Raw genomic sequence first — 23,973 nt, forward strand, 5'->3', positions numbered from 1 at the left:
TGGACACTTGATAAGTAGTCTTTAAATGTTTATAGGTTATTTATTTGAGAATTATTGAAATTAGATTTTTTTAAGGGAGTTTTTGCTAGCCAACAGTACAGGACCAAAGAAGAGTTGCTCCAGCCTGAATTCTGGGCTGCAGTGTCAGCTTTATGAGGAAGCCCAGTAGGTAGCCCTGCGTGTGACCAGTCTACAGGAGTTTACTAGAATGAGTCCTGTGCCAACAATGCTCATCAGTCCTGCTGCCTGTCATCAGGGCACTGTAATGTAATTCTTCTGAACATTGGAAATTGTTTTTGTGGAAGTTTTGGTGTTTTTAGCTAAAATTTAGACACTTTACAAGTAGCCCTGTGATTTCCAGTACTTGGGAACTTGATAACCTCGATGTGACCCATGGAATGACTTAGAAGAGCCGTCTGCTTTGGCTCCTTTTTCTCCACTCCTTTCCTGGCTTCCAGTAGTTGGGAACTTGATAACAGCCTCAATATGGCCCATGGAATGACTTAGAAGCGCTGTCTGCCTTGGCTTCTCTCTCTCCACTCCTTTCCTGTACCTTCAGTCAGTGCTTGAGGCTGATGTGTTTATCTTTGCTCATTACTCCTTCCTTAGTTCAGGTCTTTCTCCTCTCCTGCCTGGATTATTGCTGCAGCTTTCTGATTGGTTTCTGGAACCCCAAGCTCCTCTTCCCTCTAATCCATTTCCCATGCTATGACAGCGATAACCTTTTAGATTATATATCTTGTTAATTCATTCCACTCTCCCATCCTTTCCCACCCCCCAGTTAGGAAGAAGTTGGCCACAGGGATTTTCTGACCTAGGCCTTACATGTGTTCTAATCTCATTTCCTATCACTTTCCACTTTTTATTACTCTGTTCTACTTAAGAAAATTTTAGAGACATCCCCATCACCTTAAGGATCACTTCTTTTAATAAAAAATTACTAGTGTCAGTTTTAAAGATCAAAATTATATCTGAAGCACCCAGACCTTTAAAAATAGCACTTAGGTAATAAACCAGCCAGTCTGCTGCTACTGCTAAGTCGCTTCGGTCGTGTCTGACTCTGTGCGACCCCATAGATGGCAGCCCACCAGGCTCCCCCATCCCTGGCATTCTCCAGGCAAGAACACTGGAGTGGGTTGCCATTTCCTTCTCCAATGCATGAAAGTGAAAAGTGAAAGGGAAGTTGCTCAGTCGTGTCCGACTCTTAGCAACCCCATTGACTGCAGCCTACCAGGCTCCTCTGTCCATGGGATTTTCCAGGCAAGAGTACTGGAGTGGGGTGCCATTGCCTTCTCCAAACCAGCCAGTCACTACTTGCTAAAGCACAGGACAGTGATGGGAAGTGGGGAGGGGCAAATACCATACTAACTGCTCAGCTGATATCCAGCAAAGAGGTGTACCTTTTAAAAGACAATAGCTGTGAGCATAACACAAAGCTCTCACCCTTTTTGAGCTTTTATTCCAATAGAGAAGGCAGACAGTAAACAGGAGAAATTAAATATATGATGTAATAGATATACTTAAGTGCAAAAGAGAGCAGAAAAGGGAATAGGCAGGGCATGTATTTTTAGGGGGAGTGGAGTTTTAGAAAGGGCCAGTAGGGATAACCATCCTTAGCTCTCCTGACCCTTTTTGTCTTCTTCCAAACAAGCCCAGGTTAAATCCAACTCCTTCCCCTCTCTGTACTTTGAGCCATTCAGCTCAAAATGGCTGGAGTAAAACACAGCCATGCCAGTGCTCTTACTTTATATTCATGATCACAAAAGGGGCCCTTAACTGCCAAGCAATCAGCCTGGAAAGTCCCTGGTGACTAGTTCATACTCTCTTGTTGTTATTGTTCAGTCCCTAAATCGTGTCCGACTCTTTGCAACCCCATGACCTGCAGCACTCCAGGCTTCCCTGTCCTTCACTATCTCCCTGAGTTTTCTCAAACTCATGTCCATTGAGTCAATGATACCACCCAACCATCCCATCCTCTGTCACCCTCTTCTGCTCTCGCCTTCAATCTTTCCCAGCATCAGGGTCTTTTCCATTAAGTTGGCTCTTCACATCAGGTGGCCAAAGCTTCAGCTTCATATCAGATGGCTTCAGCTTCAGCACCAGTCCTTCCGATGAATATTCAGGGCTGATTTCCTTTAGGATTGACTGGTTTGACCTGCTTGCTGTCAAGGGACTCTCAAGAGTCTTCTCCAGCACCACAGTTCAAAAGCATCAATTCTTCAGCCTTCTTTATGGTCCATCTCTCTCATCCATACATGACTACTGGAAAAACTATAGCCTTGACTATACAGACCTTTGTTGGCAAAGTGATGTCTCTGCTTTTTAATGTGCTATCTAGGTTTGTCTAGGTTTGGGCTTCCCTGGTGGCTCAGAGGTTAAAGCGTTTGCCTCCAGTGCGGGAGACCTGGGTTCAATCCCTGGGTCGGGAAGATCCCCTGGAGAAGGAAATGGTAACCCACTCCAGTATTCTTGCCTGGAGAATCCCATGAACAGAGAAGCATGGTAGGCTACAGTCCACGGGGTCGCAAAGGGTCGGACACGACTGAGCAACTTCACTTTCTACGTTTGTCATAGCTTTTCTTCCAAGCAGCAAGTGTCTTAATTTTATGGCTGCACTCACCATCCACATTGATTTTGGAGGCCAAGAATATAAAATCTGACACTGTTTCCACTTTTTCCCCATCTATTTGCCCTGAAGTAATGGGACCAGATGCCATGATCTTACTTTTTTGAATGTTGAGTTTTAGGCCAGCTTTTTCACTGTTCTCTTTCACCTTCATCAAGGGGCTCTTCAGTCCTCTTCACTTTCTGCCTTTAAAGTGATATTATCTGCACATCTGAGGTTGTTGATATTTCTCCCAGCAATCTTGATTCCAGCTTGTGAGTCATATACCCCAGCATTTTGTGTGATGTATTCTGCATGTAAGTAAAATAAGCAGGGTGACAATATACAGCCTTGACATACTCCTTTCCCAATTTGGAACCAGTCCACTGTTCCATGTCCAGTTCTAAGTATTGCTTCTTGACCTGCATACAGGTTTCTCAGGAGGCAGGTAATGTGGTCTGATATTCCCATCTCTTTAAGAATTTTTCACAGTTTGTTGTGATCCACACAGTCAAAGACTTTAGCATAGTCAATGAAACAGAAGTTTTTCTGAAATTATTTTGCTTTTTCTGTGATCCAACAAATGTTGGCAGTTTGATCTCTGGTTCCTCTGCCTTTTCTAAACCTAGCTGTACATCTGGAAGTTCTCGGTTCATCTGCTGCTGAAGCCTTGAAGGATTTTGAGCATAGTCTTCCTAGTGAAATGAGTGGAATTGTACAGTAATTTGAACATTTTTGGCATTGCCTTTCTTGGGATTGAAATGAAAATTAACCTTTTCCAGTCCTGTGGCCACTGCTGAGTTTTCCAAATTTGCTGGCATAATGAGTGCAGCACTTAAACAGCATCATCTTTTAGGATTTGAAATAGCTCAGCTGGAATTCCATCACCTCCACTACCCTCTTTCAGTTCAGTTCAGTCACTCAGTCATGTCCGACTCTTTGCGACCCCGTGAACTGCATGCAGCACACCAGGCCTCCCTGTCCATCACCAACTCCCAGGGTTCACCCAAACTCCTGTCCATTGAGTCGGTGATGCCATCCAACCATCTCATCCTCTGTCGTTCCCTTCTCCTCCTACCCTCAATCTTTCCCAGCCATCAGGGTCTTTTCAAATGAGTCAGCTCTTCACATCAGGTGGCCAAAGTATTGGAGTTTCAGCTTCAGCATCAGTCCTTCCAATGAATATTCAAGACTGATTTCCTTTAGGATGGACTGGTTGGATCTCCTTGGAGTCCAAGGGACTCTCAAGAGTCTTCTCCAACACCACAGTTCAAAAGCATCAATTCTTTGGCACTCAGCTTTCTTTATAGTCCAACTCTCACATCCATACATGACCACTGGAAAAACCATAGCCTTGACTAGATGGACCTTTGTTGACAAAGTAATGTCTCTGCTTTTTAATATGCTGTCTAGGTTGGTCAAGGCTGTATATTGTCACCCTGCTTATTTAACTTATATGCAGAGTACATCATGAGAAACACTGGACTGGAAGAAACACAAACTGGAATCAAGATTTCATGGGAAAAAGATGGGAAAGAGTGGAAACAGTGTCAGACTTTATTTTTTGGGCTCCAAAATCACTGCAGATGGTGACTGCAGCCATGAAATTAAAAGACACTTACTCCTTGGAAGGAAAGGTATGTCCAACCTAGATAGCATATTCAAAAGCTTTACTTTGCCAACAAAGATCCGGCTAGTCAAGGCTATGGTTTTTCCTGTGGTATGGATGTGAGAGTTGGACTGTGAAGAAGGCTGAGTGCCGAAGAATTGATGCTTTTGAACTGTGGTGTTGGAGAAGACTCTTGAGAGTCCCTTGGACTACAAGGAGATCCAACCAGTCCATTCTGAAGGAGATCAGCCCTGGGATTTCTTTGGAAGGAATGATGCTAAAGCTGAAACTCCAGTACTTTGGCCACCTCATGCGAAGAGTTGACTCATTGGAAAAGACTCAGATGCTGGGAGGGATTGGGGGCAGGAGGAGAAGGGGATGACAGAGGATGAGATGGCTGGATGGCATCACTGACTCGATGGACGTGAGTCTGAGTGAACTCCAGGAGTTGGTGATGGACAGGGAGGCCTGGCGTGCTGCAATTCATGGGGTCGCAAAGAGTCAGACACGACTGAGCGACTGAACTGACTGAACTGAACAAGGTTGGTCATAACTTTGCTTCCAAGGAGCAAGCGTCTTCTAATTTCATGGCTGCAGTCACCATCTGCAGTTATTTTGAGCCCAGAAAAATAGGTCAGCCACTGTCTCTGCTGTTTCCCCATCTATTTGCCATGAGGTGACTTTCCTCAAGCCTATCACATCTCCTCCCCTACTACCACTGCCATGTGATAACTTCAGTCCCTATTTCACAGAGCAAAGAGAAGCAATCAGAAGAGAACTTCCACAATTCCCATCATGACATTCATCTTCCTGAATGCATCTTTCCCCACATATCTTACAGTAACAATGGATAAACTGTCCCTGCTTGAGTAGGAGGCCAGACTCTTCATTTGTCTCATAGATTCCATCTTCGCTTTGCTGTCCTACCTCCTCATCAGATTCTCAACTGAAAACATTCTTCCCCAAAAAATAAATGCCTAACATAGCAATATGAAGTGGTTATCTGTCTAAGAGAGCAATATGTAGAAATAACTCACAGAATAAGCAATTTAAAACAAAGCAACCAACCTTCTAAGAACGTACCTACTTAAATCTTAGTGTGTAGACTTATACAGACTCCATGGTGCTAGGGCTCCAGATCACACTAGGTAATAAGGTCTTGCCCAGCCCAGTCACTCAGTTAATATTTTGACTTCAAGTATACTCTTGAATCCAGTGGGTATAACAAGGACTTTTTTCAGTTTCAAAATTTACCACCTTTTGTGTCCAGCCTTAAAATACCAACTGTTGGTAAATAGCCTTCCAAATCCTAAGCAAGTTAGAACTACCAAATTTCCAGTAATTTAGTGACTTTTTTTTACCTCTTAGATAAAAGGGAAAAAACGAAATAGAGTATTTCCTTCAAAATTAAGAGAATAATACCATTACTTGACACCTAACATTAGTAAGCTTATCGTTTTTCTAATATTTTGCAATATTTTTAAAAATAGTTTCTTACCATCAGCATGAAAGTGAGCAAACATCGCCATTCCATCAGAGACACTATATTCTAGTTGGAGAGTCAGACTGTAAAGAGCTATACTAACAGACGTTTACTCTGCTACTTCATTTTTAGTAATTTGATCTCTACTTTTAGTAAACTAATTCTTTCCTTCTTTTACCATTTCAGTGAATTTAAATTTATATCAAACTAAATTTTTATGTCATTGCTATGAATTTACAGTTCTCAAATCTTATTAAGTAGTTTCAGAATTAATGTGAACTTTTCAAATCATCCGTTTAGCACATAACTAAAGACATTATTATGTTCATTTTATTTCCAGTTTGCATAGGATCCTAAAAAATTCTGTGTGTATGTCTTCCCAAAATAGTCTCTATCTTTTATGTATAACTCTTAACTTGGCTTTTAAATATTGAAAAACGTAAGTTTAGAATCATACATTTATCAATGGCCTTAAATAAGGAGCTACTGAAGTATCAGTTTTAAAGACCTAAAAATTTTCCCCTAAACATGAGTGAGTGACTGAAGATCTTAGTGTAGGAGTCAGTTGGGTCTATAAAAAGCTAAAGCAGTAGGTTCAAGTCCAAGGTCTTCACCACAAATACGTGATTGTCTATAAACCAGTTTTCTCAATTCTCAATTTTATTATCTGTAAGAATAAAAACTGGTTTGCTAGGGTTATTTATGAAGTACAAAGCAAATCTTGTAAGCTGTAAAGCATCATACAAACATATGTATTATTAGAATCTGACATGTTCTATACTCAGATTCTTTTGGGTGGGAAGGGGGGTGTTTTTTAAATGCTTAATGTCTGCAAGGGCTTTCCTGGTGGCTCAGATGGTAAAGAATCCATATGCAATGCGGGAGACCCAGGTTTGATCCCTGGGTCAGAAAGATCCCCTGAAAGAGGAAATGGTAACCCACTCCAGTATTCTTGTCGGGAAAATCCCATGGACAGAGGAGCCTGGCGGGCCACAGTCCATGGGATCCCAAAGAGTCAGACATGACTGAGCGACTAACACTAATGTCCCCAAATTGCTAATCCTTGACTGTCCCTGAGATATTTTCATCATCCTTTTCAATTCTTGTGATCTTTTCCTTTCAAATTTAAATGGATATTATTGTCACTGCTTTTCCTTCTGCTATTCTACTTCAGTGTAACATAATTTTTAATAAATTCATATAAATATATAAGGAAAGAATCCTTTGTTGAATGCTCTTATTAAAGACGAGAAAAAAGATCTAGATTTTCCCAGCCTCTCCTTTTGTGGCAATCTGGTATGATCTTTGTTCCACGAATTAGAGCACTGTTTTTATTAAATTTAAAAGGCCCCATGTCTTGTGACATTTTTGGCAGATTGAGGAAGGTTACTTGAAAGTAAAATCGTTATCAAAAATAAGTAGGTCATTTTTTACATGCTTTGAATATTTAGGTTTAGTCATATATTTTAGACATCTTTTTTAAAAGGAGAGTAATTATGCTTAAGTTAAATCTTTCTTGGTTATATAATTTTTATAAAATTATTAAAATGTGAGAAACGATTTTTTAACAAGGCTTCATTGTTTATATTTAGGGTTTTGCATGGGAAAACCTGGTTTTCATAAGATATAGTTAATGTTTGCTTAATATGCCTATGTTTGTTGTTTAAGCCACAGAGTTGAAAATGGAGATACATTCCAATACGCTAAGAAAGTCTTTTGGCGTGTCTCTGCTGTCTCACTAGGATTATGTTAGTATGCTCTGACAGGTCAAAACTAAAATGTTGACTCTCAAAATAGAAAATATTTTCACAAAATTCCACATTAAGATTATTTCCTTTCATTAAAAAAATATATATTTAATAATATTGAAAACCAGTTTAATATTTTTAGCACATAAAGTGGCAGCACAGTATTATGGATAAAGAGCGCTGACTCAGGAGGCAGGCGGACCTGAATTTGAATCCCATGCAACCCCAACCCTTTACACTTACTGCAAACCCAGAGAAAAGGAATTAAATTCTTGCCTAGTGTGTAAAGTCAAAGTTTAGGGAGCAACCAGCAAATACTGGGCTTAGAAAATAGCCTTTACAAATGCTAAGAAATTGTTGTATTCAAAGTTGTTTTTGTTGTTCACTCCCTAAATTGTGTCTGACTCTTTGTGACCCCGTGGACCCCAGCAGCATACCAGGCTTCCCTGTTCTTCATTATCTCCTGGAGTTTGCCCAAACTCATGTCCATTGAGTAATTGATGCCCAACCATCTCATCCTCCATGACCCCTTTCTCCTCCTGCCCTCAATCGTTCCCAGCATCAGGGTCTTTTACAGTGAGTGAGTCAGCTCTTCACATCAGGTGGGCAAAGGATTAGAGCTTCAGCTTCAGCATCAGTCCTTCCAATGAATATTCAGGGTTGATTTCCTTTAGGATTTACTGACTGGATCTCCTTTCTATCCAGGGGACTCTCAAGAGTCTTCTCCAGCACCACAGTTGGAAAGCATCGATTCTTCAGTGTTTAGCCTTCTTTATAGTCCAACTGTCACATCCACACATGACTACTGGAAAAACCATAGCCTTGACAATACAGACCTTTGTTGGCAAAATTGTGTCTCTGCTTTTTAATACACCATTTAGGTTTGTTGTAGCTTTTCTTCCAGGGAGCAGATGTCTTTTAATTTCATGCCTGCAGTCACTGTCCACAGTGATTTTGGAACTCAAGAAAATAAAGTCTGCCTCTGTTTCCATTGTTTCCCCATCTGTTTCCCATGAAGTGATGGGACCAGATGCCATGATCTTTGTTTTTTGAATGTTGAGCTTTAAGCCAGCTCTTTCACTCTCCTCTTTCACCCTCTTCTAGAGCCTTTTTAGTTCCTCTTTGCTTTCCTTCATTAGGGTGGTGTCATCTGCATATCTGAGATTATTTGTATTTTTCCCAGCAATCTTGATTCCAGCTTAGCTTCATCCAGTCTGACATTTCGTGTGAGGTACTCTGCATGTAAGTTAAATAAGCAGGGTAACAATATACAGCCTTGGCATACTCCATTCCCAGTTTTGAACCAGTTCATTGTTCCATGTCTTTTTCTAACTGTTGCTTCTTGACCTGAATACCAGTTTCTCAGGAGGCAAGTAATATGATCTGTTATTCCCATCTCTAAGAATTTCCCGCAGTTTGTTGTGATCCACACAAAGGCTTTAGTGTAGTCAATGAAGCAGACGTTTTTCTGGAATTCCCTTGCTTTTTCTTTTATCCAACGGATGCTGGCAATTTGATCTCTGGTTCCTCTGCCTTTTCTGAATTGAGCTTATACATCTAGACGTTCTCGGTTCACGTACTATTGAAGCCTAGCTTGAAGGATTTTGAGCATTACCTTGCTAGCATGTGAAATGAGCACAATTGTCTGGTAGTTTGAGCATCCTTTGGCATTGCCCTTCTTTGGGATTGGAATGAAAACTGACCTTTTCCAGTCTTTTGGCCACTGCTCAGTTTTCCAAATATGCTGGCATATTGAGTGCAGCACTTTAACAGCATCGTCTTTTAGGATTTGAAATAGTTTAGCTGAAATTCAAAGTAAATCATGCTATATAATGCATGAGATTTATGTATGTGAAATAAACACATACTTATTTCATTTTTAATTGTAAAAAAATTACTAATTCTAGAATGCATTAAATTTTGTATGAGATTTTATATTTATGAATTGTATCTCCTTCCTCTTTGGAGACATAGTACTGAGGAATATATATGAAATCAAGCTGAAGTTTTGTGTTTTTTTTAATTTGTTTGGCTGTGCTGGGTCTTGGTTGTGCCATGTGAGATCTGATCCCTGACCAGGGGTCAAACCCAAGCCCCATGCATTGGGAGCAGGGAGTCTGAGCCACTGGACCACTAGGGAAATCCCCATGTTAAAGTTGTTTTTGCAATATAAAAGTGGTCACTGAAGTATTTTCACTGACAAATCTCACCTTAGGTCATAATACAGAATTACATGGCAGCCACAATAAATTTATATTTTTTGAAGTTGAAGATTAAAATTTATGCTTATTCCAGTGAAAAACTATGTTATAAGTATGGTCTGTGCTAGACATACTTGCAGTAGCATCCGTACTGGGCATTGGCAGTTGGATGGATGCTGTTATACCAGTAGTGCACAGGCTGACTGCTCGGTGGTGATTCTGTGTCTCTGGGGAAGGAGTCATTTGCTCTCCTTAGAAATGGTTTTGTTTTTAGCATGATTCAACAATACAATCCCAAGTCTTGAACCAATTAGGTCTTTTATTAATAATGTTACAAAATAGACACAGAGCAATACATTAAAAAATTCAAATGGCTCATTTTATGCATTTGACTCTCCCCATAAGGATTTTTCTGTATATGTCATCAATTGATGCATTCTACCATTCAGGTGAAAAGTATTTACTAACAGCTGTCAAAAATGAGCTTTTTCATGTTCGATCCAAGCACCCTGCTTCCTAGCATACCTTGATTGTGCCATATTGAGTGTCAAAGCTTTCCTTCTGAAAATCTTCCCTTTAAAACTTAGTGCTGGTCTGCTCTCACCAGGTCTTGAAAACACTTTGCTGTTTTTCTCTGTCCTCTCTGCTGCTGCCACTGCTAAGTCACTTCAGTCGTGTCCGACTGTGTGCGACCCCATAGACGGCAGCCCACCAAGTTCCCCCATCCCTGGCATTCTCCAGGCAAGAATACTGGAGTGGGTTGCCATTTCCTTCTCCAATGCATGAAAGTAAAAAGTGAAAGTGAAGTCGCTCAGTCGTTTCCGACTCTTAGCGACCCCATGGTCTGCAGCCCACCAGGCTCCTCCATCCATGGGATTTTCCAGGCAAGAGTACTGGAGTGGGGTGCCATTGCCTTCTCCATCTGTCCTCTCTACATCATAACAATTGAATTCTTATAAATTGTTATCTTCCTTACTATATGTCCACCTACTTACTACAGTTAGGAGAATATTAGAGACCAAAATCAGACACTCAATACCAGGACTGCCTCAAAACACTAGGATACTAGAGCCCTCTCTGCCCTAGTTTTGCTGCCTTTGGAAACCTTGGCTCCTTCTGACAACTGACAATTAAATACTATTACCAGACACCTGTAGTTTCTTAAGATCTTCCCATAAGCAAGTATAGCCATAATTAAATGCAACACAAAATAATTAAATAATTTTCCCGCAGAAGAAAGTGTTTTGTCTTAGTATCAAAAAGCTTAATATAAGAAGCTCTTTAAAAATTTGAGCTCCTCTGTGGTATCTTCTTTCAGTTTGAAGTTTGTTTGAATTTGTAAAATTATACTAATTCATCTATAATTACTTCCTCTTGATAAAAGTTACTCTTTTATCTTGAAATATATGCAACACAGAGAATTTTGAGCTTCCAAGGAGATCTATTTAAAAACCATTTAAAGTTTACATATTAACATAGAAGGTCTGTAACTGTAATATATCTGTACTAATCTTACTTGAATGAGAGATTATTGTTATTTTATAGATTAAATTTTAAGATTTCTTATGGGGAAAAAAGATTTGCCATACAAGAAGCAAAATATATAAAGCTATATGGTATTGGCACAGGAATAGATAATTTCAACAGAACATGGAACATGAACAAATTTTGTGCATGATAATACAGCACTTCAAATGAAAAGATGATGGGAAAATTTTAAATCATTTAGTATATTGTTTTTTTTCTGGTTTATAGTCCTGAGTTTATTCTTGTAGCCATGTGTTCTCCCTCTTTTTTTAATTTATCTTTTTTAATTGGAGTATAATTGCTTTACAGTGTTGTATTAGTTTCTGCTGTACAACAGCGTAAATCAGCTATATGTATACATATATCCCTTCCCTCTTGAACCTCTCTCCCATTCCTCCCATCCCACCCCTCTAGGTTAGTATATTCTTTATTCAGTATACAGAGTCAATTCCAGATGGATTAAAAAGCTAAATTCAAAACAAGGAAAGTATTAGAAGAAATTAGATTATTCTTATTATCTTTGAGTCTTTCTAATCAAAACAAAAACCCACAGTGCAAAAATTGATTAATTTGTTTCACACTAAAAATTAAAATTCTCTGTGAAGAAATGCTAAACAAAGATAGAAAAACAAATACAAATGACAAAAAAATAAAGATCGACATGCAGAATCCATAGAGTTCAGTAATTTAGAAAAAGAGTAATAACCTAATGGATGGACACAGTATGTGAGCATGCAGATTACAAAGGCAGATGTACAGAGTTCCTTTAAACCAACTCAGCCACACTATACACTGAAGAAATATTGTATGAAGAAATGCAAATGTAAACAATTTTGCCCAGCAAATTGGCAAAAATGTAAAAGATGCTTAACATGCAGCATCTGCAAACACATGAGAGAACGGAAATGGGGTATACAGTACTGGTGGAAATATAAACTTGCAAATCCTTTGTATGCTGCTGCTGCTAAGTCACTTCAGTCGTGTCCGACTCTGTGCGACCCCATAGACGGCAGCCCACCAGGCTCCCCCATCCCTGGGATTCTCCAGGCAAGAACACTGGAGTGGGTTGCCATTTCCTTCTCCAATGCATGAAAGTGAAAAGTGAAAATGAAGTCACTCAGTCGTGTCTGACTCTTAGCAACTCCATGGACTGCAGCCCACCAGGCTCCTCTGTCCATGGGATTTTCCAGGCAAGAGTACTGAAGTGGGGTGCCATCGCCTTCTCTGAAATCCTTTGTATAAGGTAATGTAAAAAAAATTTCAACCATGCATACTCATTTGCAACACCAGGTACCAGAATCTGTCCAGAAGAAATGCTTGTGTATGTGTAAACACGCAGTAACGTATTTTGTTCCTGCCATCAGCCCAGGCCTTTTTATATCTTTAACCATGGCTGTTAAAGTAGCCTGGATCACCCTGGTTTCTACCATCTTTTTTTTTCCCTCACTCTATTCCATCTTGCATACTGCTCTCAGAAGTATTTTCCTAAAAAGCAAATAGAGTCCTGGCCCTGTTTACTTAAATATTTTATTGTTGCCTGAATGTTTAGTTCGGTTTGGGTTTTTTTGGCAGTCTTTGCTCCACCTTATTGTCAGCAGTCTGCCTGTCCCTACCTTGTGAAGGGCATGTTCCAGCCACACTGAACAACTGCCCAAGAAGCCAAACATTGGTAAGGCCAGCCCTTTTACCAAGCCTAGTCTTCACTTCATTTACCCATTATGTATTTATTGAGTGGCACTATTCTTAAAGTACTAAGGATAACAGTGAAGCCCAAGGTCCCCCTCACCTTTTTTGAAGCTATTAAGAGTATTGATGGGAAAGAGGAAAATATTGAATAAACAAATATAATACATACATGTAAATAAATAAATTTTCTCCTTCCAGACCTGATTCAGATATCATTTTTTTCTGTAAGGCATTCTTTATCCCCCTGACAGAGTAAATCTTTTTTCTTCCCGATTCCCATACCACTCTGCTCATTCGTCTTTATGACACTTACTGAATTGTAGCATAACTATCATTTATAGTCACCTCTTCTACAAACTGTGAGCTAACATCCTGCCCCATTGTGTAGTTGTTCAATAAAATTGTATTGAATATATGAATGAATAATGTACAGTGTGTAATATTATCTTCTCTTGTCCACTGACTGGACAATTCATGTATATTTATATGAATTACACAGCATTTGAGACTAAGGAATTCTCTTCAGTCTCTGACACATTATTCTTGGCTGTATATATGTAATGTTTGGCTACCATAACTACTTTTCTAAAAAAAAAAAAAAAAAATTTTTTTTTTTAAATTTTAATTAGCAGAATGAGAGGCAGCTGCAGGTACTGGCAGATTACAAAATGCGTAATTACTAAAAGTAACTGAAGCATATTATAGTATAATTCAACAGAAAAAAAAACATCTGGCACATGCTATGTTAATTTGTCATAAGAGAGTTTCAGAGAAAGCCTTTGCTGCAGCTGGCAGATCCATCATTTCCCTGAAACGAATAGTATACCTTTTGTTTTCGATTCTCTCATATAGTATAAAATGGAGCCTTGTGCGATTTAATCTTTAGTCATCACTAAAGGATGTCATGCATTGAGGAAATTTTCCCTTACGGTGTATCAACCAAAATACACTTGACCCATCCTTAAAACTTAAACTGTCTCAATAATAACAAAATGATCTGAGTAATTATAGTAATTAATTATGATGCCTGAGATACTGGCCCACATTCAAACTCTCATCCCATGCCTTCAGGAACCATGACTTCTCTTCTCTTATTTAAAGTATCTGTGATATTTTCAAAGAGACTAGTGCATTGTGGGAAAGCTTTGCCCTTCACCTCACAGCCACACCTCTTCAGTTGCGTATATACTCTTGAGAGCTGAAGTATATTCAGAGTAGAAATGTTCTCTTTCAGCATGAGTTCAGATGTCTATTTCTATGACAGAGACAAACTGAAAAAGGCTAATTATTGTTATAAAACAGCTTCTAATGTCGACCTTTTTGAAATAATCTGTATTTCCAGCTGTCTACTGAACATTTCAATAGGTATCTCACACTCAGTATTTTCAGTATTGTGAACTAATTTCACCTAGCCCAGGTCCGGTATTTTATTTCATCCCATATTTTTCCGTGTGTGGTACTGTCTACCCACTTGCTCAGCAGAACTCTGGGTGTCAACCCCTTCTTTTCCTCACACCCCTAATTATCAAGTGTTGTTCATGCTGCCTCCTAAGTAACTCTTGAATCCGTCCATTTCCCTCCAACAGTCGAGGCTATCAACATTGCTCACCTAGATTACTGCTAAAAGCCCCTAATTTACTACAGTCATGTTACTTACTATTTTTCCTGCTGTAATCAGCAAGATTCTCTGATTTTTTCATGTCACTTCTCTCCTTAAAATACTTCAGTGCCTCCCCAGTGGACTGATAATTAAGTCTCCACTTCCCATCAAAACATGTAACACCCTTGCGTTTCCTTATACTACCTTATACATATAAAATCCAAGCTGTATTTCTCCGTTCCCAGCTTCTTCCTCTCCCACCCCCACCCCCATATCCTAGTAACAGTCTGTCTCATTCACACTGAGCTTCCTTTCAGATTTCTAAATTTATTATCCCTTCTTATTTCCTGGCCTTCACACATGGATTTGATTGTAACACTCTTCGTTACCCTGCTTTTGTCCATCTAACTTCTATTTATCTTTCATATATCAGCTGAAAAACCTACTTCCTCTGAGAGACAGCTCTAATCCCCTAATCCTCCATATGTGTTCCCATAGCACTGTGAACTTTTTATAGCATTTACTACCTATAGCATAAACCTCATAGCTCCTCACAGTTTCTGGTTGTTCCTAAGCTTCACTGTGGCGGGAACTGGATCTTGTTCTTCCTCATCTCCATAGCACCTAGCAAAGACACTCACTTCAGTATTTATTGAACAAGTAGACTTTATAGTTCTGTCAATCTTATCCTAAGATCAGCATTTACAATTATATGTTATGAGGAAAATTCACACAGTTCTTTGAAACTTTGAGTTCATTCTTCAAATAAAATAAGCTTTCTGTGGATGATTTCTATAAATCAAATTCTGTAGCACATTGGTTTTTGTAGCAGTAGTCTCCTCACTTTATCACACCACTTGATGGCTACTTTAAATGTAATCACTGAATTATGTAATTAGTTGTGATATGAGAGCAAGTAAGTGGCGAAAACTTTGAAAAAGTGAGATGTAGGATATTAGAAATGTTCTGATTGAATGGACTAGTTAACTGATTCTGTGGAATTAACTAAAATTTACCAGGGCTAAAAATCACCTTCTGTGTGCCAGGCACTGTTCTAAGCTTTGTGGATGTACTTTCTCTTTTAGGACTTTCATTCCAGGATAGGGAGAGAAATAATAAGAAGGTGAACTAACAAGTAAACAAAATGATTCTTTGTATTTTAAATTGCATGAAGAAAACAAATGTAATGGTGTGATAGATGATAATTCAGACAGGTTGGGAGCTACAAGGGCTGGACTGTTGCTTAAAAAGTAGTCCAAAAAGGTGATATTTAAGCTGAGGCTCAAATGGTAGAAAGAAATCAACTATATGAAAAAGCCAAGGAAATATTCCAGGCGGATGGTAATTAGAAGAATAGTAAGGACAAAGGTGCAGTGTTCAGGAACAGCCCCGTGTTCAATATAGTGAGTGAGGGGAGAGAGTGCTGTCAAGGTGAGGAACTAGGCAAGGATCAGACCTTGCAATCTTGTAGGCTATAATAAGTCAGCTGCTTGTACTTAATTTAAGCAAGGTATTTAAGTAGGACTATTTTAAGTTAAAGTCCAAAGTGTAGCAGTAGGAAATCATTGGAGAATTTTAGTCATTTCTAGGTCTTGAAAAGGCCTCTTTAGCAATTATGTGGAAAATAAACTACATAAGGGGCAAAGAGAGTCAGGGAAACCAGATATTAGATTGTGACAGTATTCCAGGTAATAGATGACAGTGGCTTAGTACAGAACATGGTGGGCGGAGATGGAGAGAAATGGGCAGTTAGGAAATATTTTAAGGAGGCATAGGGTAAACCTTCTGGCTCAGCTGGTAAAGAATCCACCTGCAATCCAGGAGACCTGGGTTTGATCCCTGGGTTGGGAAGATCCCCTGGAGAAGGGAAAGACTACCCACTCCAGTATTCTGGCCTGGAGAATGCCATGCACTGTATAGTCCATGAGGTTGCAAAGAGTCGGACACGACTGAGCAACTTTCACAGGGTAAACCTTACAAAAGTCAAACATAAGGGGTGAGAAAATGGAGGGAATCAAAGACGATGCTGAAGCTTTAACCTGAGCATCTGGGTAGACAGTGATGATGTCCTTCGAGGGAGGGAGGAAGCTTGGGAAGGTACAGGTAAGAAGTGGTTGCCATTTTGGACAGGTTGCTTTGAGGTGCTCACTCGTATTCCTCTAGGCTCGTGTTGTCGTTCAGTTACTCAGTTGTGTCTGGCTCTTAGCAACCACGTGGAATGTAGCATGCCAGGCTTCCCTGTCCATCACCAACTCCCGGTGCTTGCCAAACTCATGTCCATTGAGTCGATGATGCCATCCAACCATCTCATCCTGTGTTGTCCACTTCTCCTCCTGCCTTCAGTCTTTCCCAGCATCAGGGTCTTTTCCAGTGAATCAGCCAAAGTATTAGAGCTTCAGCTTCAGCATCAGTCCTTCCAAAATGTCAGGGTTAATTTCCTTTAGGATTGACTGATTAGATCTCCTTGCTGTCCAAGGGATTCTCAAGAGTCTTCTCCAACACCAGTTTGAAAGCATCAATTCTTCAGCACTCAGCCTTCTATATGGTCCAATTAGGACATAGGTGCATGACTACCAGAAAGACCATAGCTTTGACTATACAGACTTTTGTCGGCAAAGCAACATCTCTGCTTTTTAACATGCTGTCTAGGTTGGTCATAACTTTTCTTCCAATGAACAACTAATTTCATGGCTGTAGTCACCTATCTGCAGTGATTTTGGAGCCCAAGAAAATAAAGTCTCTCACTGTTTCCATTTTGTCCTCATTTGTTTGCCATGAAGTGATGGGACCAGATGCCGTGATCTTGGTTTTTTGAATGTTGAGTTTTAAGCCAGCTCTTTCACTCTCCTCTTTCACCCTCATCAAGAGGCTCCTTAGTTCCTCTTCACTTTCTCCCATAAGGGTGGTGTTATCTGCGTATCTGAGGTTATTGATATTTCTCTCAGCAATCTTGATTCTAGCTTGAGCTTCATCCAGCCCAGCATTTCACATGATGTACTCTGCATGTAAGTTAAATAAGCAAGGTGACAATATACAGTCTTGACATATTCCTTTCCCAATTTTGAACCAATCCATTTTTCCATGTTCGTTTCTCACCGTTGCTTTTTGACCTGCAGACAGGTTTCTCAGGAGGCAGGTCAGGTGGTCTGGTATTCCCATCTCTTTAAGAATTTTCCACAGTTTGTTGTGATCCACACAATCAAAGGCTTTAGCATAGTCAGTGACGCAGAAGTAGATGTTTTTGAAACTGTGCATTCAGATGGAGTTTATCTTCCCTTTTCTCCTTGGCCTTTCGCTTCTCTTCTTTTCTCAGCCATTTGTAAGGCCGCCTCAGACAACCATTTTACCTTTTTGCATTTCTGTTTCTTGGGGATGGTTTTGGTCACTGCCTCCTGTACAGTGTTACAAAGCTCCATCCATAGTTCTCTCAGGCACTCTCTTGACCAGATCTAATCCCCTGAATCTATTTGTCACTTCCCCTGTATAATCATAAGGGAGTCGATTTAGGTCATGCCTTACTGGCCTAGTGTTTTTCATTACTTTCTTCAATTTAAGTCTGAGTTTTGCGAGAAGACGCTCCTAATATGAGCCACGGTCAGCTTCTGGTTTTGTTTTTGCTAATTCTGTACAGCTTCTCCTAGTTCGGCTGCAAAGAATATAATCAATTGATTTCGGTATTGACTATCTGGTGATGTCCATGTGTAGAGTCATTACTTGTGTTGTTGGAAGAGGGTGTTTGCTATGACTAGTGTGTTCTCTTGGCAAAACTCTGTTAGCCTTTGCCCTGCTTCATTTTGTATCCCAAGGCCAAACTTGCCTGTTACTCCAGGTATCTCTTGACTTCCTACTTTTGCATTCTAGTCCCCTCTAATGAAAAGGACATCTTTTTTTGGTGTTAGTTCTGGAAGGTCTTATATGTTTTCATAGAACCAAGCAACTTCAGCTTCTTCAGCATCAGTGGTTGGGGCATAGACTTGGATTACTATGATACTGAATGGTTTGCCTTGGAAATGAACCAAGATCATTGTGTAGTTTTGGAGATTGCACCCAAGTACTGTATTTTGGACTCTCTTGTTGACCATGAGGGCTTCTGCATTTCTTCTTAGGGATTCTTGCCCACAGTAGTAGATATAATGGTCATCTGAATTAAGTTTGCCCATTCCAGTCCATTTTAGTTCACCGATTCCTAAAATGTGGATGTTCACCCTTGCCATCTCTTGTTTGACCACTTCCAGTTTACCTTGATTCATGGACCTAACATTCCAGGTTCCTATGCAATATTGTTCTTTATTTTCACCACCAGACACATCCACAACTGGGAGTCATTTCTGCTTTGGCCCAGCCTCTTCTTTCCTTCTAGAGCTATTTCTCCACTCCTCTCCAGTAGCATATTGGACTGGGTCATGGCCTAAATGAAATCACTTAGGAGGATCTAAGTGCAGATTGGGAAAGAAGGAACCTGGACTATGACCTTATATTGCTAAAGCTGGCCTGCAAACCTGTGGTGTTTTTAGTTAACTAAATGAGATTTGAACCTGTTTTCATATTTAGGTCTTTTGAGGTCACAGTTTTTGCGGTTACCATTTTGCTGCATGCTCAGGATTAAATTTTTTTCACTTTGCCTATAGATCTTGATATTATGCCACAGACATACTTTAATAATACCTCTCTTAAATGATTGGGCTTAAGGTAAGAGGCAATGTGATTTAGTTGAGAGAACATTTTGATAAAAAGATTGAGTATGAAACTCATTTTTTCTTTCAGTCACTGCCTGACCTTAGGAACATTAATTTTCTGAGTCTTAATTTCTTTATCTATAAGATGAGAATAACTACTACTTGGCAACATTGAAGTTACAATAGAAGTGAAAGTCACTCGGTCATGTCCGACCCCATGGACTATACAGTGCATGGAATTCTCCAGACCAGAATACTGGAATGGGTAGCCTTTCCCTTCTCCAGGGGATCTTCCCAACCCAGGGATCGAACCCAGGTCTCCCGCATTGCAGGCGGATTCTTTACCAGTTGAGCCACAAGGGAAGCCCAAAGTTATAATAAGGTACAATATTAATTGTATCAGGTGTAGTGGAAAACCCTCCTGGCTGATGTCCACTTAATCATGGGCATCATCAACCACTGAAGTTTCTGTATAAAGCATGCTGACTAATGCCCAAGGCACTCTGTGTGCTCTTGTCTAATCCACTTAGATACTCTAGTGTTGTCTGACACTGTCGGTATCGGTGTGATTGTTCCCAAACCAGGTTATATGCCAGTTTCAGAACTACATAATAAATTGAACCAGTGATATGTGAGTAGAAAGGAAAAGTTGTTGTTTCTTTTTAAATGGAATTGTATACTTTGGAGAATATGCTATTGAATTAAGTCTAGATAAGCAACTGTAAAATAGGGTGAATACTGTAAAAATCTAGACTAATTCTGTATTTGGATTGTTTGCCAAGTGCCTTTAAATTCTTGTACCACCATAATGAAACCAAAAGTGGAAATAATTAGATGATATCATTATGGATGTGGCTTGTGTAAGAAAGACATTCAACATTAGAACACTCCAATCAGTCTGCTCGTACTCTAAAAGGAAAAAATTTCTTTCAGAATTTTGTATATTCCAGGCAAAAAACTCAGCCAAAATCCTTATCCTTCCTTAGTGCTCAGACCTCTTAAAAATCAGAGGAAGACTCTGGATCTTCTTCCTAGACGGGATAAATGTGAAGATCTGGGGTACAGTTCAGGGTGTTTGTGAACCTACCCAAAGCCTCTCCATGGGCCGGAGGAAGGGCCCTGGCCTTGGTGCTTACTCCTTACCCACTTCTGTCTCCAGTTGAGGAACCGGATGACTTCCCAGTGTTGATTCTAATATTTTCTTAGTAGATGCAGCATTCATTTCTTTGTTTATAAATCATTTTGTGAAATTTTTTCTGCACAGAATGTAGTAAATTAGTTACCTTTTACAACTAGTTTTTCAATTATGATTTGTAGGCGTGACTAGGACTTTCTCTCGCGTGCACATGAATTGATATCTGTGAGCTGAAAATTGTTTAGGACACCAGTGGACTACGCAGCTCCCACTAGGGTTGTAAAGAACGCCTGTTTCTTCTGTAGCTACAGGAAATCGGTAGGAGGTACTTTTACCTTAAACCTTATAACGTGTTATATACTATGCTAGAAATTATAGAGAACTTGGGTACAGTTTCATTTAAATTTTGTATCTAGTATAAAGTGATCTTTAGCTGCCATGATGTCACACAGAAACTGGAAATGCCATCTATCTCTGTACCTCCTGGCCGGCTGCGCTTAAGTCATCCCTGATAGATATGGACATTTCTGTTTTTAAAGATTTCCAGTGAAGAGATTATATAGCTTTACTTGGCAAGTGTTTGAAGTGTAATACCACCGTGAAACTTTCTGGAAAGTTTTATTTTATGTATATCCTAAATCACTAATGATGTAGGGAATTCTCAATTATGTTCCCTAATGAAGAGACATTTTCTCATAGATAATACAGAGTCAGATCATCCTCCTGGGTCTTTCCTTTATCCCTGCAGTGAAATATCCTGACAGAGAAATAAGGAGTTGTGAAGTACTGACAGGCAGGCTCTAGGAAGGTCTCAAGGGACAGAGCTAGTGAAATCACTTTTCTCCCCAACCTTTAATACCTTCTAAAATTTCATTCAGGAGTGAAACTTAAAGGAAGTGCTTAACTTAAAAGTTACCTTTTCTTGGGTTCTTCAAGTCCTTTGGAGAAAGTAGCAGACTATAAGTACATTTTTTTTAATCTTTATCTAAAATACGTTTTCTAATTGCTAAGTTCCCTATGAAAATTTAGCCATAAATCTGCAAATATTTATTAAATCCCTATGTGTAAAGTCCTTAGGCATATACAGTAGAAACTAAAAACAATCCCCTTTTTTACAGTTTCCATTGTAATTGGGGGCATGCGCGTATGTGTGTACTTGTATACGCATATACACATATATAAACCACCCATTAGAATTACAATAGGCAATTGCTAAATGTCTTCTACATAAAATAAGTATGAACACATTGCTGTGAGAAGAGAACCGTCTGGATTAAAGTGAATCAGGAAGGAGACATGGAAAGAAGTGGAGCAACGGTGGAATCTTAAAGAGTAGGCAGGATTTTCATGGAAAATCCACAAAAGAGGATATAGAAAATGACATGAACATGAGCTTAGAGATGGCACACATGTGTTTTGTCGGCCAGACAGTGAGAACTGAAGTGGAAGGTTCCTATTGAAGAGAAGATTGGAAAGATAAAGTACACAAAGTTTTGGAAGAATCTGAATGTCCATCTCAGAAATTTGGACTGTTTTGTCCAATAACAGAGAGCCACTGGAAGTTACTGCTCAAGGAAGCAAATTATTGAAGTGGTGCTTTAGAAGGAGAAGTAGCCAGTGGTGGGCACATTAGGGAAAAGTACACTGTTAATTGAGCACCACTGTATGCACCGATGGGTGCTTTGCATACAGTTTTTCACCTGATACTGAGAACCCAAGCAGTTGGCAGCTGCAGTAAATCTAAAAATTAAGTTATAAGAACATGTTGTGATGGTCACACTGAATAGAAATGAACAATAGATGCAAGAAATCCTACTGCACAGAAGAATCTGTTTAGGGCCGAACTAGATGTTGCATTCAAGAGAAAGCGAGAGATAGAACCAACTTTACAGTTTTTAACCTAAGCAGTGATGTTGTCAGTATAAGGACTGAGTAGGAAGATGAAAAATAGGTTGTATCTCAGCACTGACAGAGAAAGTAGATTGGCAGGGTAGTGCAAAAAGTTTGATGTTAGTCATGTTAAATTTGAGTGTAGGACTGAAGCTTTAGGGAAGAAATCAGAAGTAAAAATATAATTTGTCAGGTTTCCAGGTAAGTATCTGTGCTCCTTAAAATACCCCGTACACACACAAACATGCTCTTTTATTTAGTCATCTAACCAACATTCAGCAGTTGCCTGCCGTGGTGCACAGTACAGGGGAGAGGCTAAGAGCACAGGCTGGAACCAAAGGGCCTGGTTTTCCGATCCTGACTCTCAGCTGACTAGCTGTGTGACTCCAGGCAAGTTACTTAAATTGATTTGTAAATGCCTCTGCCTCTAAATCGTCTTGTGTGTAAAAATGGGGATCTCACAGGGTTATTATGAAAGCTAGAGAAGTTAGTTTATATAAAGCATTTAGAGTTCAGTTCAGTCGCTCAGTTATGTCCAACTCTTTGCAACCCCATGGACTGCAGCACGCCAGGCCTCCCTGTCTGTCACCAATTCCTGGAGTTTACTCCAACTCATGTCCATTAAGTTGGTGATGGCATCCAGCCATCTCATTCTGTTATCCCCTTCTCCTCCCACCTTCAGTCTTTCCCAGGATCGGGGTCTTTTCAAATGAGTCAGTTCTTCGCATCAGGTGACCAGAGTACTGGAGTTTCAGCTTCAACATCAGTCCTTCCAATGAATATTCAGGACTGATTTCCTTTAGGATGGACTGCTTGGATCTCCTTGCAGTCCAAGGGACTCTCAAGAGTCTTCTCCAACACCACAGTTCAAAAGCATCAATTCTTCGTCACTCAGCTTTCTTTATAATCCAACTCTCACATCCATACATGACTACTGGAAAAACCATAGCCTTGACTAGATGGACCTTTGTTGGCAAAGTAATGACTCTGCTTTTGAATATGCTGTCTAGGTTGGTCATAACTTTTCTTCCAAGGAGTAAACATCTTTTAATTTTGTGGCTGCAGTCACCATCTGCAGTGATTTTTAAGCCCAAAAAAATAAAGTCAGCCCCTGTTTCCATTGTTTTCCCATCTATTTGCCATGAAGTAATGGGACTGGATGCCATGATCTTAGTTTTCTGAATGTTAAGCTTTAAGCCAACTTTTTCACTCTCCCCTTTCACTTTCTTCAAGAGGCTCTTTAGTTCTTCACTTTCTGCCATCAGGGTGGTGTCATCTGCATATCTGAGGTTATTGATATTTCTCCCAGCAATCTTGTGGGAGCTTGTGGATTCCAATCTTGTGGATTCCAGCTTGTGCTTCATCCAGCCCAGCGTTTCTCATGATGTACTCTGCATGTAAGTTAAATAAGCAGGGTGACAGTATACAGCCTTGACGTACTGCTTTCCTGATTTGGAACCAGTCTGTTGTTCCATGTCCGGTTCTAACTGTTGCTTCCTATAGGTTTCTCAAGAGGCAGGTCAGGTGGTCTGGTATTCCCATCTCTTTCAGAATTTTCCAGTTTGTTGTGATCCACAAAGTCAAAGGCTTTGGCATAGTCAATAAAGCAGAACTAGATGTTTTTCTGGAACTCTTTTGCTTTTTCAGTGATCCCTCAGATGTTGGCGATTTGATCTCTGATTTCTCTAAGTCACAGATTAAAAAAATTCCTCAACAGTTTCCAGAGAACTAGTATTTTATTTTTATTTGACTAAGCTACTTAAAATTAGTCTCTTTAATATTTGAGATTGAAAAAATAAACTTTAGAAACAGA

General features: G+C 39.7%; 1 protein-coding gene across 7 annotated transcripts in view; it reads left to right on the forward strand.

Annotated features, from left to right (window-relative positions):
- The window catches only part of SCLT1 (sodium channel and clathrin linker 1), a 238,407-nt gene that overhangs the window by 193,362 nt on the left and 21,072 nt on the right, over positions 1 to 23,973 (forward strand). The window contains exon 20 of one of the 7 annotated variants that reach the window (XM_059876266.1): positions 20,453 to 20,580. The exons of the other annotated variants lie outside the window; for them this stretch is intronic. Within the exon in view, the coding sequence (XP_059732249.1) occupies positions 20,453 to 20,462 (10 nt within the window). The 3' untranslated portion in view covers positions 20,463 to 20,580. Of the gene's footprint in view, positions 1 to 20,452; positions 20,581 to 23,973 lie in introns of those variants that run through there. 7 annotated transcript variants of the gene reach the window in all.

The sequence above is a fragment of the Bos taurus genome, chromosome 17 (assembly GCF_002263795.3).
Source record: "Bos taurus isolate L1 Dominette 01449 registration number 42190680 breed Hereford chromosome 17, ARS-UCD2.0, whole genome shotgun sequence".
Classification (NCBI taxonomy): domain Eukaryota; kingdom Metazoa; phylum Chordata; class Mammalia; order Artiodactyla; family Bovidae; genus Bos; species Bos taurus.